We start from the raw sequence: 18,957 nt of genomic DNA, 5'->3' as shown, positions 1-18,957 counted from the left end.
ACATATAAATCATGCAATGAAATGATAAAATAGTGACAGAGGAAGTGAAACCTTAAAGGATGTTGTGCCTTGAACCTTGACTTTAAAAAGCTATTCTGAAATAGCTTTTCCAGAATGTACAATGGTTTAAATTTACTTTAAGATCCAATAAATGATTGAAAAAGTAAAATGACAAATAGATAAGTCACTGCTACAGTTGAAAACCAATTACTGAAGTATGTTGAATCTCAAGCCATGTTTTAAGAATAAAGCATTCAAAAAATCCTAGTCACTATACAGAAAATTGAAAATGATATAACGGATTTTTACTGTCCAGACTTAAAAAAAAAAAAAAAAAAAAAAAGAAAAATATGGCAAAACAAAAAACAACCACCTTTCTCCTCTCAGAGAACAGTAAAAAAACCCCACAAAGACCTCAGTTCTCTCTTTCAACCTTCCTCTTCCCCTGGAATCATTGTATGTGCGCAGGATTTGACCTGCTAAAATCATGGATGTTATACTGTAACCTGTTGTGTAAGCTTTATAGGGTCCCATTTGTTCCCTCTAACATACTCTCAAGGGAAGTTTTCCATCAGTGTCCATTTAAAAAGGATAGTGACCAACTAAAAGAGATTCAACACGAAGTTCACAGAGGTCAGAGATTGTAACCCATCTTCAGTGAAAAGGCTTTTCATATTATATATCATCCAAAACAGATACAGTGGTAGCATCTGAATCCAGACAGTGTATTATAAAGAGATGCAGGGGAGGCTGCATGACTGCTTTAAAAACTCATGAAATATAATGAGTATTAGCACTGTCTTGACAAGCCAACACAGTTCAATTTCTAGAAAACTGATGATGGTTGGTATAATTTCTTGCATTCATGTTTCAGCGGCTTTTATCTATTAAATTTTAATCACCAAATCCAAAATTGCTTTTGAGGTGTGACAGGTACACTCGCCCTGACAGAAACTGGGTCCTTCTTACTGTTGAAGCAAAGTAGCTGCTGAATACTTTTCGCATCCTTACTGCCTTGTTGTGACTGCTGTCACATACACAGTTGCCGATAGACGGAGCTCTCGGCCAACAGTTAACAGACATGACCATCTATGACCACAGGGCAGATTCCACTAGGGTATAGAGTCCTGCCGGGGGACAAACTGAGCCAGTCCTACTCGGAGCAGCGGGTCTGCCGTCAGGGACTCTCCCCTTGTGTCAGGAAGCTGCCCAAGGTAACTCCTTGAGGTTGAGAACCCTCACCTTATTGGGTGAGTGATTATGTATCTTGGGTCATTGTTCTAAAGCTTAAGAATTCTTAAGTTGGTTGTGTAGTGTTAATTCCCATTGGCAGCCTGAACCTGTGGTTTACAAACATTCACTGGAGTATCAAAGCACTTTTGGTTAGAATAAATCTTATTTTGTGTTACATCACCTGCCTAGTTCGACTTAGTGCACCTCTATGACATGAGGTAACTGGAATCAACTCACAGCTTGAACTTCATCTAGCTCTGAACCAATGGGAAATGAGGATCCTCGGCATCTGCCTACTAAGACAACCACTAAATGAAAAATAGTTTCACTCATTGTTTCTAAAGTACAATTTCTACAAGACAATTCTTGTTCAGCCATTGTGATTTAATTTAATATACATTGCATTACCTGTCTTAATTACAATTGTCAGAACATGCAATCTTGTAGCCACTCCATTCTAACTCAGCTTTAAAATAAGACATTTCTGAAGTACTATTTAAGCATGTCAGGAATTTATACTCATGCTTCATCTTTGCCAGACAGGAATCTACATACAGATGATACAGGAGTTAATAAAAGGCCATTACAAGATTTCACAGACTGACCTTACTGCAAGGAGCAATCCAGTAAGCCATAGACAGGAATGGCAGTCCCACCGCAACAGCAAGAACAACCAGAAACTTCACTGCCATGGTCTGCTGCCGTAAACCTGACAAATTCTCATACCAGATTGACAGAAGTTGCTGCTGGCAGTTTGGATGTGCTACAAACTGTAACAAAGAAAAGGAGCACAACAAAATAATATTGCTATCAGAATATTTTTTATTAACAACAGCTGTATGAAGTGCGTTAAGAATGTGGGAATAGCAACAACTCAGCTTATATTCAAAGGAGCATTAACAAGGGTATGAGAAAAAATTCTTTGATGAGCATAATCTCCCAGCATGCAGGCATGTTGCTATAAGCAACAATAAATGCTTTGATTTAAAAAACTATTATGTTATTGACACTGTTCCATCAAAAACTATTAATTTCCATCTGAGGGTAACTAAACTAAACTTTATCTGGGCAAACTCTACTTGTTTCTTATATTTATAATGTTCATGTTACTGCTTCAGAAATTCCAAAACTTTAAGTCTTTCTTGCATCCTTTGCCAAGGATGGTATTTTGAAAAAAAAAAAAAAAAAAGTATTTTCTACGTTAGCATGTAAAAATGTGGCATATTCTTTCCTTCATAACTAAAGACTAGAGATATTTATTTTCAGTGTTGACCTGATCCATTTCATTATGTAGGAAAAGCTTTATCAAAGGTCTTGCTGCTCTGTCAGGAGATAGATCCACTTTAGGGTAAACTGCTTTTGAAGTATATTCCTAAGCTGTATTTTCTTGATCTTCGGTTGTACAAACTTCATCACATAAATCATTTCTCCCTGCTTTACACACATGTCACCTAGAACTTTACCACCTATATTATCCAGAAGAAGTTTTCTGGGTAATTCAAGGGTCTTGGTGCAGCTACTAACTCAGCTGGTTTCACTAAGCACTTTTCAGATGCAGACCACAGCATTAAACTGACACTAGAAATGAAAGTAAGCCAAAGAAGGGACAATAACTCCTGGATTCAACACTGCCTGGAGCCTGCTGTTCCTCAGAAGTGAGAACCACAATACTGTTACTCCTAGATTGTGTCCCTGATCCTCTTTACAGACAAATATACATTTTCTGAGACACACAATTTCACTAAGTCTTCTCAGCTTTCTGAGTAAGACACAACAGCTTGACAAAAATGTGTATCAATATTTATCATGCAGTGCACAGGACTGCTGTGCTATCCTCTGGTATTTATTAAATCTTAGACTTTTCCAGGCTGCAGAAGTAATGCAAAATTCTTTCATCTTTTTTTTTTTTTTTTTAATAGATTAAAACTGTAAAGTAAACATCTACAAATTTTGCATATAGCAACACATTTTTTAAAGCCATTTGCTCTCATACTCACTGTGACCAGTATCCACCCTGAATATCTGCTTCTTGTTTATACTGCAAGCTATTTGGGGCAAGGATTCTTTTGTTTGTAAAATACACTGTGCAGAATGGCTAAAATGTTCATCTAACTGTCAGAGGCTACCAAAACATGAACATTTAATAATAGCACAATTTAATACCACTACCATGACACCTCTCTTTGATCAACATAATTACTTACTTTTTTAACTTCATACTTAATGGCGAGTTTTAAGCGGCTAAGGCTGGGACGACCACGTTCTCCATTATTATGGCTCATCTCTACATCACCATTCAGAATAGCTTCCACTTCTTCTGTGTTTCTGCACAAATCAAGGAGTCCAACTACAAAATCCTTGCATTGCATAGACAATTTCTTGTAATCATTCTAGAAAAGAAAAGAAGAAAGAAGATAGCTTGCTGTTTAGACCTAACATGAGAGAAATAGTTCTACATCCCAGCTACACATCTGTCAGCATCAACAGTTTGTTTGCATCTTGTTATGGTTTTTTTTTTCTGGTAGATTAACAGCACTTTGTTATCAGGAATCCACCACCCCTTGATGTTCAAAGAGTGGGAGTTGTCTCACCTTGGTTACCCTGGACATCTACATTACCAATTTTTACACCTGAGTTACTCCTGAGTCACTTCTAAGACTTGCCTTAGAGCCAACTGAAAGTAAAAAAACACCTTCAGAAATATTGTATGACATATTTTAAAGACTACTTCAAATTGAGATGTATAGCACAGGAAATTTTTTAACTCACTGTCTGTCACGGAAGTCTAGATAACTAGGTTAGATGTAGAAAGTTACATTGTAGAGATCTCAGCTGGACAAGATTAGTATCCTATAGAGAACACATCTAAACAACTTCCCAACCTACTTGAGAATTAGATAAATATATTGAATTTTCTTGAATTATTCTTATAAACCTTATCTCATTTTCCAACATCTCTTTTAGCTTAATAACACAAGATTTGATTGCTGTTTTCCAGCAACAGTGTCAGCAGTGCTACAGTTAGCATGGTGATACCACACTTCTAACTTCAACTCTCTACTCAAATATCTCATGAGACTTCATTGTGTGAGCCAAAATGTTGCTCTACAACTGCACGTTCAGTTGCTTGTTGCTTTAACTACCAGATATTCTTCTCAGTCACAGTTTTCCAAAAGGCATAAGTCAAAACAGAAAAAAAAAGGTATTTTGATCATTGCAATCCACGGTTTATTAACCACTCCGTACTTGCAGCTGTGTTTGGGTCATGAAAGATTAATATAGCTAGACAGATCGGGAGTTAGATGGATATAGACATAGATGGATATCTAAAGCTAAAAATGTGTACAGATATATTGCCCTGGCCTAGATCTTCCAAGAGATTTACTCATACATGTGTCATCAACTTCCGATATTTTTGTGATCTCTGCCAAAATTAATGTCTTAAAAAGATGAAATTATTGTAGAATTTTTCCCAGACAAAAGAATGAAAAAACCCCCAACCACCCAACCATACAGGACTGCTCATGTAGTCTCTATTTCATGTTCAAAATAACTTTCTATCAATGTTTTTATTACAGCGACACATTTCCCCCCGTTCCGGTCTGTTCTTCATAGCATTCCCCCTTCTCCCACTCTTAGTTTCTGTTTAGTCCCTTCTTTTTAATTACTTCCCTTATACTAACTGCCATGTAATGCACACCCTGGAAGAGAAACCATTACTCTGAGCATACAGAATACCCTAATTTATTTGCCAAGGGCGTACTTCATGCATGTTTGTGCTTTATTACCCACAATACCAGTTTATTACTTGGATATATTAAAGGATTACATCCAAGTTTTACATTTTGTTTTACTTAGATGGGTGCAAACATTCACAGACAAATAGTTATAGACAACATTGTATGTCTACTTAAAACTGCTAGTGATTTATTTTTTTAATAATGTAATGTAAGCAAGATAGCTCAGATCTGTCATAAAAGAGAAAGGAACTTTAATGACATTTCTCTACCAAGACAACAGAAGCTAAATACTAAAACTAACCATTTCACGACATGCTGTGTATTTTATTATTGTATTATTTAGTTTCCCTCTCTTCAGAAGAATAACAATAGAGATTAACCAAAATTCTGACTTCTTGGCACTACAGAAAGACATTTTTGAAAGTAATATATCACCTTCTGTTTGACTTTCAGTTTTTGTATCAGCAGCTCAGATAAGATTAAGTGTTTAAACATTTTCTTACATAAATGTCCTCTTCAAAATTAAAGGAAAAGTAGCCATTTGAGATTCACAAAGGAAAAACACAGAGTCAACATATGCACCCTTATATGATTAGGTACCATGAACTGTTCCAAACTGATATGTGACCCTTGAACATCAAATGAAAAACGGAGTATTTTTCAATAAATTCAGGAACAAAATATTTTGGCCTTCATAAATAACTATTACAAAATATTGTAATATATTTGTAATATATTGGCATGTGCATATCTTCTGGTAGGAGATACATATATACATGCACACTCACACACTCTCTTTATTAGCATTTTCCAGCTCTGGTGGCTGAGGTATGACATGGGTTTTCAAAACAGTATGTGAGGGGACCATTACTCCATGGTGGTAGTTTCAAAACAAAAATCATATATGATAATTTATTCTAATACAGAATAAGATTTCTTCCGAGTGTAGTCCTACTTACCAAAACAAATACTGAATGGGCACTTTTAAAAATACCCAGATACCCCCATTCACACTTTGTGCAGAATTAACCCTTCTGAATTTAGGCTTGTACACAGTTATCACAGTACATATCAGCATCCAGTAAATTAGTTCATAAACTCCACCAGTTTACTTTCTCATTTGCAAATGTAATAAACCAGCTTCCCCTCCTGTGAAATACTGCCACAGCTGTGATCAGTAGCTGAGCTGACGTCTCCTCGGCAGTCAGGTTACAGCAAATGAGCTTTGGGGAATGTGGCGGTGCCCGGCGTCACCTCCTCTGCCCAGCCGCCGCACGGGACTGAAGGCAATGCATGTCCCTTCTCCAGTGCACAGCTGCTGTCTTGAGATGCATTCCCTTATGAAGAATTTATCATTTCGGGGAAGGCTATGGAGGAGTGATGGGATGATGTCTTAAACTGTTACAGGAAGGTTTGTCAGGGTCTGACACAGGGAAGGTAGCTCTAGCCAGGCAATTTTGTTTCTAAAAAATCAAGTGTGTTAACTTGCAGAAACTACTGCACAGGCCACCTGCTGCCCCTTGTCGACTTGGTCCACTTAAACGTGTAGTGACAGCAAAAACGATTAATGCACTCTTCTCAACATTTCAGTGCCTATCACACACACACACACAGAAAAATCCCCCTCCCTGAGTTTCACATCTCTTACCATTAATGTGAACCAAGGCACACAGATAATTCCACAAGTTCTCTCTCCTTTACTGCAAATTGTAAATTTAATGAATTAAAAAAGCAGTCCTGGGAGACCTGAGGAGGTAGTTAGCAATTAAATTACAGTTGGAGGCTCTAAAAAGAATCAGCCCTTAATTCTGCAATAAATCATGTGTGTGCTTTATTTTACGCATGTGACAACATTGGTTCAGGGCTCCTCAGCACTTTAGGAAAACCCCAATTTTGCCAAATTTTGCCACACCAAGGACAAGGGGGCAGCAGTGGCTGGAAAAGCCAGCTTCCAAAAGAAAGGTGATGATTAGGAGTGAGCGCTGTGGGGGATGAGGAACCAGGGGAACAAGATGCTAGGGGCAGAAGAATGACAGGAGGGGTGGGGGTGACAGTGGCTGCCCCTGAGAGGATTCACCTGACCTTCGCAGTAGGAGCAGCCTCAGGCTGTCTTGGTGTCCTGGGTAAGGCAGCAAGCAGGACACGGTCACTCTGAAAACCTCTGCTGACCATGATTTGCCTTACCTCTGACCACGTAAGCAGGACAGCATGGCCAGGAGAGCAGGAGAGAATCACCACAGCCATTTCTCCCAGAAGAAAGGGGTCTTCTCCATGCAGCCTCCTGTGACCAGTCACAGGCTCCTGCTGTCCCCCAGTCTGTGCCTGGGATGAACATGCTCTCAGGATGCAGGCTGACTCTGAACCCCACAGATGAGATGGAGCAGTGCTCTAGATCGTGTCCTGGCCCTGCTTAGTGAACTGTAGAGGCCAAGACCAGAAACACAGGTACCACTATATGAGGATTTAGGATTTCACAGTGTCCTGTGAATGTAAGTGGGACCTAAACATTGGATTTAGGCATCTTAGTAGGTAGATAAACACTTAATCCCCTTACAAAGGTAGCTCTTACTCCTTCGGTGCCTCAGTTCTTCCCTAAACAGTGATGTGAACTTTTTTCTAAGAGAGCTGACAATACCTGTAATGAAGACTGGGACCTGATTTCTGTAATGGGGGTTGTACAAATGAAATAAAAAACACCCAACAGAAAATCAGACTTTGAGATGATAAATTGAATTCTGCTTCTCATCAGAAAAGTAAACTTAGATGACTTTATTAGGGGTATTAATTTATAGCAAACATAACTATATTAATATGTAACATAGTAACATACCTACCTTTATTTTAAAAATATATTTTTCCACTCATTCCATTAAACTGTAAAACAGTATGTTGCCATTATAGCTGCAGTGGACTTTGCACTAGATGCAAATCTTATCCATTTTGAACAGCACTGGGCCACAGCTGTACCTCTCAAAACTCCAGGCCACATCTCTGCAGGACAACATTTGTCAGATATCATCTACATCCTTATGGACGTAGTAGAGATTACCTCTAGGGTGGGCAAACAATTTTGATGACAGAAAATACAAACACAGTCCACCAAAATAAAAATAGTCTACATAGTATCAAACCTTGTAAAGCTGCACGCTTAGCCGTGTCTTAAAAAACTAAATTAAATGGCTTTCAGAAAATCCTGAAGATCTCAGAATTACTCAGGAAATCTGAATCAGCTGTATGCTTGGTACGGAAATATTCCTACACTATGCTTGACATGTCTGTCCAGTTAGTCTTCCTTTAGAAGCCATCTTCTATTTTGTTCTGGTTTTACTCCTAATAAAGAACGATCCTAAAAACATCTTGTAAAACCACCTGCGCCCCAATGTAACAGGCATGTAATGCTAGATACCACCACTGGAGGTTTGAAGCAAACATTTATTCCAGAGAATAGGGTTTCCACTGATTATGGCGTTTCCTATTTTGTGTGAATCACATTTTCATGGTCAGTGTTATCTCTAACCTTAACCAATGGTGTAAGACAGGAGACAGAAGTAATTTATAAGATAGTCCTGAAGCAACCAGCATCACAGTTCAGCATGAACCCTTTCTGAGGAAGACCTTGAAATTGTCTGTGCCACTGGGTGCTGCACTAGGAAGCTCCCTTGCAACAATACCCCATCAGCACTATAAAACAGGTGACTTTTAAAACAGTGTATTACTAGAAAGTTCAATTTTCATTTAGGCAAGGTTTTAAATACTTTAAATGGCTCAGGCAAACTCTAGGTGAAGCTAAAGATTTGCCGTGTCCAGCTAATTTATGCATTAAAAATATACTTGTTTTGATTATACTAACATGAGTAAAACAGTTTTATAAAAACCACATTTTTATGCAGGGACTCCACTATCTGGATAATTGTAGCAAACTTGTGGAATAAAGCAAGGGTGACAATTTTTGGATAAATTGCTTCAAGCAGAGATATGAGCTTGTAGGACACCAAACAAGCCCAGACTCAGCATCCATTTCTTGCAGATTGTACACACAACCTTTGTACTGCCTGCAATGAACCTAAGCCAGGTATTTCTCAGTCAAGCCCCCAGCCTGTGTAAATATTGTAGATGTTATCACTTATCAATAGTGTAAATGTTAACTCTCATCAACGCATATATAAATGTTCTCCTTTGTCTTTAAAATTTATCCAGAACCACCACACTATTTTAATACCTACAAAAAATTCCCAAAAGACCTCATGTTGCCAGCCACCTACTCCGGGTGAAAACTTAAATTAAGGGAGAGCTAAATTTCTGGGTTGCTGTGTGCACCTGCTCCTCATTGTTCCTATTCACCTTCACTCTACTCTAAAGAGCATGACTGTCCCCAGCAGCGCTGGGGTGATTCACGCCCAGCAGTATGGAGCTGCTCTGTCTCTTGCCTAGCCTCCTGTTTCTGCTGAGGGACAGTACCTCAAAAACTCTGTTGTGATCCTTTATACAACACTACACTAGAAGTAGAGCTCTAATTTTTGAGGAGGCAACTAAAGCAAAAGAGGAATTAAAAAACCAAAAGTCACTTGGGGATGAGCAGGTCATGCTGAGGAAGGACCTCGTCATGGCACTTCAGGGCAGGCTGCAGAAGCATGCTTTCTGAACCAGCCCACCTTTTCTCACCCATGTGCTCCATTCCCTGCCCTGGTGGCACCAGGGACAAATACTGCGCTCCTAGTTCATCTCACCAGTTGTGTACTGCAGCACACATTTGGAGGACGCCTCTTGCTGACAGTTCTAGATGATGATTTTATTTATCTTTATAATAATCTTAGCTGTGTCACTCCAACTGTGGTAAACAGAGCTACACAGTCCCTACAAATCTCAACATAGCTGTGAACTTAACAGACTGTATTTATGGTGTATGAAAAATGTTTTTCTGTTCTGTTCTAAATTTATTCCCCTTTAAGTTAATCAAGTCCTTTTGTTCACATCTTCAGCAGCTGCTAAAGAGAAAGAAACAAGAGTATGTTTAAATAGCCTTCTCTGAACTGTACATGAAAGCACTGAATGAAATCTCAGTCTATGAGGTCTTAAGGATTCCTGCCAGGGACTTCATGGGGCAGACTTTCATCCTCTGTTTTAAGCTGAAATGCTTTTCACAGAATTTGGTCTTATTGATATAAAATAAAAATTCTCCTCTGCTCCTATTCTAGCTGTTTAGCTGCTGTTTTTAACAAGTCCTTACACATTCCCCCTGAAATACTTCAGCTTCTTATAACAGATTGGTGCCACAAAGGTACATCTACAAGAACAAGTCAGGAGTAATTAATTCAGAATTGCTACATCTTAGCTCAGGTTGGCTGAGCAGGGATGGGTTCACAGCCTTGAGAACTGTATCACTGCTAAGAAGATTAACATTAAATATTGATGATGGCAACTTCAAACTCTTCCTAACACAATGTTGGAAATTATTCTCTTACTGCTTTGGAAGGGGACTGATCTCCTCCTAGTGAGGTCTAGATATCTTGCTCCATCACAGCAGTATCACATACTAGCATCTGCTTTCAGCAGGGTCGCATAAGGTAAACCAACCCAGTCCAAGTGATTTTGGCAAACCTAAGTCATAGTTAACACTTCCTATGTTTGCACAAGACCTGACTTTGCATTTACTGACAGCAAAAAGCTTACATTCTTACTGTCTTAACACAAATGACCTGTGGTAAATATTTTTGTAGGTTGTACACCATTGTATCTATATAATAATAAAAAAAACAACCCGAAGAACATTAATGCCTCAAGGATCTAAGGGCCTTGAATACCTCTGTCTCAATTTTTGTTTTTCAAAATCATGCATTTTTGTAGCATTAAAAATTCTATATTACACTGAAAAAGTCTCTAACTTCATAGACTTCACATATAACTAGGCACAAATAAGTAAAAAAGAGGAATAAGTCAATAGAAACACCAGAGAAAAGCAATGCATTTAAGAAGAACAAGAATGAGATTATTTAGAGTCCTTTTAGTAAATAACTGTAAAACATTGTGAGAAGTGAGAAAGCCTTCAGTCCAACTATGAGAAAATAATGACAATGTATGAGGATTTAGTAGAATGCTGTAATTTGGCTTGCATAAGTTACCAAACTGTCCTCTTTCAGTCTCCTCTTTCACCTGTCCTAAGCCAGCTTCTCCCATGGCTTCAAAGTGACTCCCCTTACTATCCTGCTTGATAGGAAGTGGAAAATTACTTCACTGGTACCTTCTACATAAGCAGCATGAATTACTATCAGCACAGAGCAGTAAGACATTTACAAAGACTTAAATCTCCCATTCATTAAACAATTATATGTTTTCCCACATTATCCTGCTGATTTGTGAAGATGATGCTGATCTCTTAGTGTTCAAAGAATGGGACAAAGACCTTTGACTGAACTCTGCAATTCTGTGTCTGTTGGAATCTGTTGCCCTCTACTCACCTTAAACTCTTTTTCGATGTTGGCAAGCACAGCCAACTCATTGCTGAGCTCTAAGGCAGTCATTATAGGATCTTCACTGGACAAAGACAGATAAGCAGGGCTGGCCAGACCTTTGTAGGCATTGATTCTGGACCTAGAATGGCTGAAAGAGTCATGCTTTTGTTTCTGATTGCATTCACTGCACTTGCAGAAATAGTCATGTGGCCTATCGATCCGAGCTCCCTTTCTCAGCAGAGTGTGGACAATCTCATACTCATGGCAATGAGCAGCCAGAATGATCGGTGTAACATCATGGGAGAACCGTGTGCCATCTTCATCGTATGCATAGAAGTCATCGTGCTGGAGCTCTGACTGGCTAGGACTCAATGCAAGCCTCTTGCCTTCGGCAAATGCAGGATGGTTTAGGATGGCTTCCACTATCCGAACGTAACCTTTACTAATAGCCAAAAGCAAGGCATCCCCAACCCGAGACAGGTTCTCCTTCTTCAGCAGAAGTTCTGTGATCTCCAGGTGCTCATTGGCAACTGCCAGCTGCAAGGCATTCTGCCCCATATAGTCCACACAGTTCACATTGAGTGAGGGACATTCTTCCAGCATTTTGCGAATCACTGGAATATTTCCATATTCTGCTGCATCCAAAAAGCGCTCCTCCTCAAGAGAAAGACTTGTTGAGCGGTCATTAAACATATACGCTGGCCCTCGACTGGCCTGCCTCCTCCCTTTCTCCCGGAGAATGGTCTGCCGTCGCAGTGCTAGTCTATTCTCGTTGCCTCGGCTGTGTGGAAGCAGAGAAATTATTAGTTCTGTTGTATGCAAGGGCATATCCATTTTAAAAAATAATTAATAAAAATATTTTAATCATTTGTCTGCTGCATATTTTTAATACATCAGGGAAACCATAAACCCTGGCTTTGATGCACTCTGTAACCACTGTTGCTACACAGCCCTGGAATCAGTACCCAGCTACGTTTTATTTCAACATGAAGAAAAAGCCCTAGTCAATCATAATTTAAGACTACACTTTTTTCCCTATTTCATCCTCCACAGCTTTTGCACAATTTTTAGTGAAGCTGGATTATGCTTCATGTTACATAGGTAGAATAACAGTTTTAGAGGTAAAGTTCTTTCTCAGGTTTACACAGAAAACCCTCTCTGGTTTCCAGCACTCTTCTTCTGTCCAAACTTCTCATCATCTTTTGCTATCCCACACATCCCCTGCTATGTAAGGTCACTTCATGAAAAAAGTGCTTCCTGTTTTAATCTAGAAAAAAGAAAGCATTATAACATTTTTACATGCCAATATTTCACTTTCTGATCACAAGAATATTTTCAACAGAAAACATTCATCTAAGTTTGAGAATCGCTTCAAGAGCAAAACTATATTTTCTCTGGATAAATGTACTACTTTCTGACACCTTTGCTAGATCTAGCAGATATTTTGAAGGACTTCACTGGAACAACTGGGTATCAAAAAAAACCAAACCCAAAACTCAGGTCTCAAGTTCATTGTTTAAGTATATATTTGAAATACAAAGATGACCTGGAGAATAGTAATGACATGTAATGACTATCCCAGTCCAGAGACAGCTGGTATCAACAGCTCAATGCAGTGAGAAGAGCCCACATCTGCTCAGCTGGTAAGAGGAGTCCCAGTGACACCACATGAGCCTAGGTGCCTTCAGGTGGCCCTGCTGAAAGCCACCATCCCCTCAGGATGCCATTCACCCAAAGCTCTTTACTTGGTCTACTTTCGTGCTAAGTCACAGCTCAGCATGAAGATAAGTCATAGTATGACACGATTTTGTGGGATGAGGGACGAGGGACTGCAGAGCACAGCAGGGCACACAAACATGGAAACTCTCTAAGTTTCTTTCTGCCTCAGAGAAGCAAGCAGGCTGACTTCACTTGCTCTTATTATTATTGCCATCGCTACTCGACAACTACCTAACTTACATTTTGGATCTAGTTTCTCCTCTTCACTCTGCTGATGTTTTTCTGCCGTCTATAATTGAATGCTCAGTTATAAATTGAATCCATACAAGATAAAAGCATATCAACTACATTGTATGACAGCTGTTATTCCCCACCTCCACCATCCTTTTCATTATTATGGTTCATAACCACGATATCCTATTTATTCCTCCACTCAGTGGCTTGTCACCAAACCCTGCCAATTCTTGCTTCATGATAGCTCTGAAACATTGTCTGTTCTTCTGCTTCTACTACTGAAACCCTCAGACATTCTTCACCTCTTATATTAATTAATTACTTAATAACTATTTAATTATCAAAACTTAAAGTTTGCTGAGGAATGCTATAAAATGTGCTACATTCACTTTAACAAGAAAAAAATCTAATTCATGGCTATTACTTCAGTCAGCTAAGATCCCAATCCTCAATAGAAATTCAACTGTAAATCATTTCCTCTCCTAGAATTACTCTGCTAAACTACATAATACTCACAACAACTTCATCTTTTTTCATTTTGAATAGTGGCTTAATGATTCTTTACATCCATATGCTCAAATACACTTCACTATTTTAAGTATTACCCACAAAATAATAACCATGAGCAATATTTTATTCATTAAACGCTTAATGATGAATATGAATTTAAGTATTTAAATGACAGTATAAAAATCAGCCCTTTGTGACTCAAAACGTCTTCACAAAAAGTAACATTGCAAGATATTATTTCTTCTAGATTGTTTATATTTAACTTTAGTATAAATTTCGTTTTTGCCTCTTGCCTTCTCCGTTCCAGAGATACAGTCCTCTGCAGCACTGGAAATGCTTCAAATTGACACAGTGTTAAATCTAAAAGGACAACATTTTTGCAAGATAATCACAGGATTGGAATGTGGAATATAACAAAATTGACATATACAACATTGTTCAATATGCAGACAGTACTAATACCATGCTACAACGGCATGTTTATAGTCTTAGTTTGGGCTATGTCTATCATTTCATGATATGGAAAAAAGTTAGATCCCATCCTCTTCTACTCCTCAAGATCTCTGTGAAGGCCGTCTCAGTTACTGCGGGTTCCAAGCATATGAGAGAGCATGGATATACTGCCAATGTCTTATAGGAGAATATGCTATATGGCTGGTTGAATTTTTTCCATGCGTATTTCCAGATATTTTAAAAGAAAAAAATATTTGTATTTGTTGAAAAGACAGCCTTGGAGAGGTTCCATAGAAAACATGAAAACTAAAAGAATGGAAATGTTACTGACATTGGTGACAACACTGGTGCCAAAAACTGAAATCCACTGAACAGAAGTCAGCCTTTAGACATACCTACAAGTGTTTAACTGGAAATGGCACAAAGGAGGGATCACAGCAGAGAAAGTGGATTCCAGACTTCCCAGTATTGAAAGTTATACCTTAAAGGACTGTAATATGGTTCTGAAAAGTTTCTTCAAAGTTGGAATATGAGAGTGTATTGGTAGGCTGAAAATCAGCTGGGAGATAAGAAAGAGAAGGAAGGTAATGACAAGATGAGGGAGAAATTTTAAAACCTGCTGACTTTTAAGATTCATGCACTGAACAACTTCTAAGAGATGACCACAGCAGGAATATGACCATAGACAAGTTTCCTAATTTCCACAACACAGTCAATTCTCAACAGATAAAGGACTTAAATATCCCAATTAAATTAATCCTATGGCCAAGGTTTTTAAATTGGACTATGTGTTTCTTGTGTTTTACAGCTTCCTGGAAAAAGAGAGGCTCTTTTTCCAGATAATAACATCTTCAAAAATAATGTTCAGTTGATTCTGATCAACTGATCAGGACTGATTTTCGTTTACCATTGCCCTTGCATATCCAAATTGTGCGATGCTTGGAAAAAACACATTTTTATAGTGAAATGAACTAGAGCTAAATAAAAGCAAACAATACATACTGTAGTTACGCATCTTGTATATGTATGCTTCTACCAAATTTAATTAAACATGGTTTGATTTTAGAGCTTAACTGATAAGAATTAAAGTTTCTCTAATGTAACATAACAAATTCATTAAAAAATCGATACAAAAACTTTGACTGTACTGCTTTTAAGACTTTTTACAGATGCGATGTCATGGCAGTTCACTGAATTGTGAATTGCCACTCCTTCTTAGGAGATATTTGGAAGAGGACAGCAGGACATGTTCTACAGCAGTTAATCACCCATCACATAGGTTTGAGTCTCCAGTCCAATTAATGAAATTAAAGTTAAAAAAATCTATTATATTCTGAGCAGTTCTGAAGCTATTAAGCCCCTTCCACAATTTTCTGCTCTGCTCAATAAAAGCCGTTACAGGTGTTAACACTCCCTCAGTGTGAGTTTTGCAGCTGCCTCAGCTGGCAGCAGAAGCGGGCAATGAGTAAAGTAACCAGTGTCTATCATGTACTGATCTTTATTTCTTACTTTTATCAAAGAAAAAGCTTTGAGAGATTTTAATTAACACAAGCAGATGTCAGCATATCAGCTGCTATATGTGTCCTTATCTGACTTGTACTGCCTGTGCTTCTACTAACTCGCATCATGGCTACTGCAATTTCCCTCTCCACAGCCTCTTCAGACGTTAAGATGTCATGACCATCTTCTAACAAAAGTCACTGCAGTATCTCTCACCTTAGAAATCCGCAGAGATTCCATGCTCCCTCAATTTCACCTCAATTCATTCTAAAGACCCAAACCACCATAAGAATGATAATATAACCAAGAAATATTTGTTCTTTTTCTCCAATTGGTATCATGGTTCTATCCCCCCCAGTCCTTACACCATCAGTATCTCTCCCATTCCTTCCATATGTGTTGTGACTGTGTACATGAAAGCTCCTCCTGCTAATATATACTATCCAAAGAGGCATGCTGCGTCTCCTACATAGAAGGGAAGAGTTTGCAAAGACTAAGTTCAGTTTAATGAGGTTAATCTCTCCAACCACTACAGGCAGCAAAGGCAAACAGACACCATGAGACCAGGATTCAGAGCAGGAACTCCATTTCTGTAGATTATATACCTCTTATAGGATGGCTGGCATCACTAACATAACATAAGCTATGCCATGTTTATGTTAGCCTAAGATAAATCGCCTAAATTCCCCACATCTTCTCGACTCATGATAATAACACATCTCTACTGCTTTTCCTTATCCTCCTGACTCTCACTTTTGGCAGAAACATTGAGACAATACATACGCGTGCAAAGATGGAGTTAGGAAAGCTAAAATTCAGCTGGAGTTAAAAGCAGCAAAGGATGTGAAGACCAGCAAAAAAAAGGTCTTCTGAAAGTACACTAGAAACAAAAAGAAGGCTAAGTGAATTAATGTGGACCCCACTGTTCAACAGACTGGTGGACCCAGTGACCAAGGACACAGGTGAGACTGAGGTACTCAATACTTTTTTTGCCTCAGTTTTCACCAGTAAGACCTTTCTGCAGACCTCAAAGGTCCCCAACCAAGTAGCAGAGTGAAGCATTAACTACATTCAAGGAAGACTGACCTGGGCTACAATTAAGCCAACTGGATGCACAATCTTGAAGCCTTGCATCCAAGGGTACAGAGGGGGTGGGTAGATGTCATCTCAAGGCTAGTCTCTAGCACCTTTTGAAGTGCATAGCGACTGGGGGAATTTTTACTCATAGGAAACAGGTTTTCCAACTTTCTGAGCTCCCCATTGGCTTCTCAGTTTTGAATAAACTAATCATCAAACTGCAGTAGTGCAGTAACCTGAAACACAGAAACCATCCTATTGAGCAGCATGCTGGCAAACTCCACATCTATCTTGAACTGCTTCTTTCTTCATAATGTATGCAGCAATCATTTACTGCTAAACATAATTTAAATAATTTGTACTGATCTTAATTAATAGACAACAAATTCAGCTCATCAAAAATATAACAATTTTTAAAACCCCTTCAAAAAAATAAAGATGCATTCAGTGTAGATTCAGATCTTATTTAAACTAAGCGACAATAACAATATCATTGATTTAAAATACTTATCTTTATCTGCCCTGCAAAACTAATCCAGTATAAAATTTTTCGCTAGCATTTGATGCTTATAAGGCGAAAGGAAACAACCCTTCAACAGGATCATGGTCATTATTTTCCCCTGAGATGTCGATGGAACTTCAGTTAACCAGACAAAAACTCTAGTTCATTAAACACTTTCCCTTTCATTTTTCAAATGATAGAAACCGATTATATTTCTATTCCAGTAACATTCAGTATGATTTATCAAAACAAAGAGTAATCATTGCTAGTGAAGAATACTTAGAATTAGCTTGTTTGTCCAGTGGCATTTCCTCTTTCCTTGCCTCTATTTAGAAGAAAATCATTGCTTAAATGGGAGATTAAGTACAGACATTCCCTAGATAGCAACTCATCTTCTGGAGCAGAACTTATTACAGAATGAAACAGAAGATATTTTCATTGTTTGCTGGACTGTAACACGTCTGAGGCAGAGCTCTAGAATCTCAGTGTAATCCATTTTCCCTGCATCAATATATTTTATATGTATGAAATAAATTTCCTGTTTTGCCCATTTACAATTACAGTTAATTAAAGTTAAGGGTCTGTAATTAAAAATTATTCTTGCAGCACAAGACTATAAATGTTTAATTGTAACAAAGAAGGCAAATTATTCTACTTTATTATTTCTGCTTAATTAGATACACACAGTAAATATTAATTCAGGAGTTTGTTAAGAAGAGTGTAAGATACTTGATTGCCTCCAAGAGCAGAGAAAGGAATTTGATGATCCAGAAGAGTATGTTCAGTCCTGTTATGTTCTGACGTTCTTACATTTATTTCACCATTACTAAGGACTTTTCAGTCTACTTTTAATCAAAAAGTTGCCCATCTTAGTACCTATTGTCACAGATTCTGGCCACACCTCTTAAAGCCACTTGAAACCTCAGCCTTCCCAGACTACAGAATAACTATTGGCTGCAACAGATTATTAATGCATTTGGGGGGAAATACAGTCTAAATGACTGTACTAATTACTACTTATTACTAAGAGCCAGCATGACCAAACCTGGAATACTGTCATCATTTTGGATACCATTTTACAGGAAGAAGTTCCACAAAATAAGAAATTAAATGCAAGAGAGCAATGAGGGTCACATAGTCTCCACTTTAAGCACAATAAGGTCGATTTGGTGAATTCTACAGGGTAGTATTCCACTCATCTCACTTCTATCATAGGAACAGTAGGATTCTGGTATAAATTAGTCATCTTGATCTACTCTGTAGATAAAGGAGAGACAATTCTTCTGTCTTCATTTAATAATAATTTTAGGATGGCTCATCCCATTTCCTACTATGTCCATGCAGCTAAACCTGCCACATAACAAAGACCCACTCAAGTACACCTTCCTGAACTATCCAGTAATCCCATGTGTCAGTGTTTGCAGTAAAATGATTAGCAACCATTTCGTGTTAAAATGTACATCTTTGGCTATCTCTCTGGTGTATTTACATCCAAGAAATTGTTTAGGCATTACAGATTCCTCTGTGAGCCAGAGGCAAG

General features: G+C 38.2%; 1 protein-coding gene across 1 annotated transcript in view; it reads right to left on the bottom strand.

Annotated features, from left to right (window-relative positions):
• The window catches only part of TRPC6 (transient receptor potential cation channel subfamily C member 6), a 108,915-nt gene that overhangs the window by 29,080 nt on the left and 60,878 nt on the right, over nucleotides 1-18,957 (bottom strand). The window contains exons 2-4 of the mRNA XM_064441315.1: nucleotides 11,429-12,203; nucleotides 3,438-3,623; nucleotides 1,839-2,003 (exon numbers count right to left, since the gene is read on the bottom strand). Coding sequence (XP_064297385.1) covers nucleotides 1,839-2,003; nucleotides 3,438-3,623; nucleotides 11,429-12,203 — 1,126 coding nt within the window. The remainder of the gene's footprint in view (nucleotides 1-1,838; nucleotides 2,004-3,437; nucleotides 3,624-11,428; nucleotides 12,204-18,957) is intronic.

This window comes from Phalacrocorax carbo, chromosome 1 (assembly GCF_963921805.1).
Source record: "Phalacrocorax carbo chromosome 1, bPhaCar2.1, whole genome shotgun sequence".
Taxonomy (NCBI): Eukaryota; Metazoa; Chordata; class Aves; order Suliformes; family Phalacrocoracidae; genus Phalacrocorax; species Phalacrocorax carbo.
Note: the sequence above shows the minus strand (reverse complement) of the source record. Positions and strands in the feature narration are given on the sequence as shown.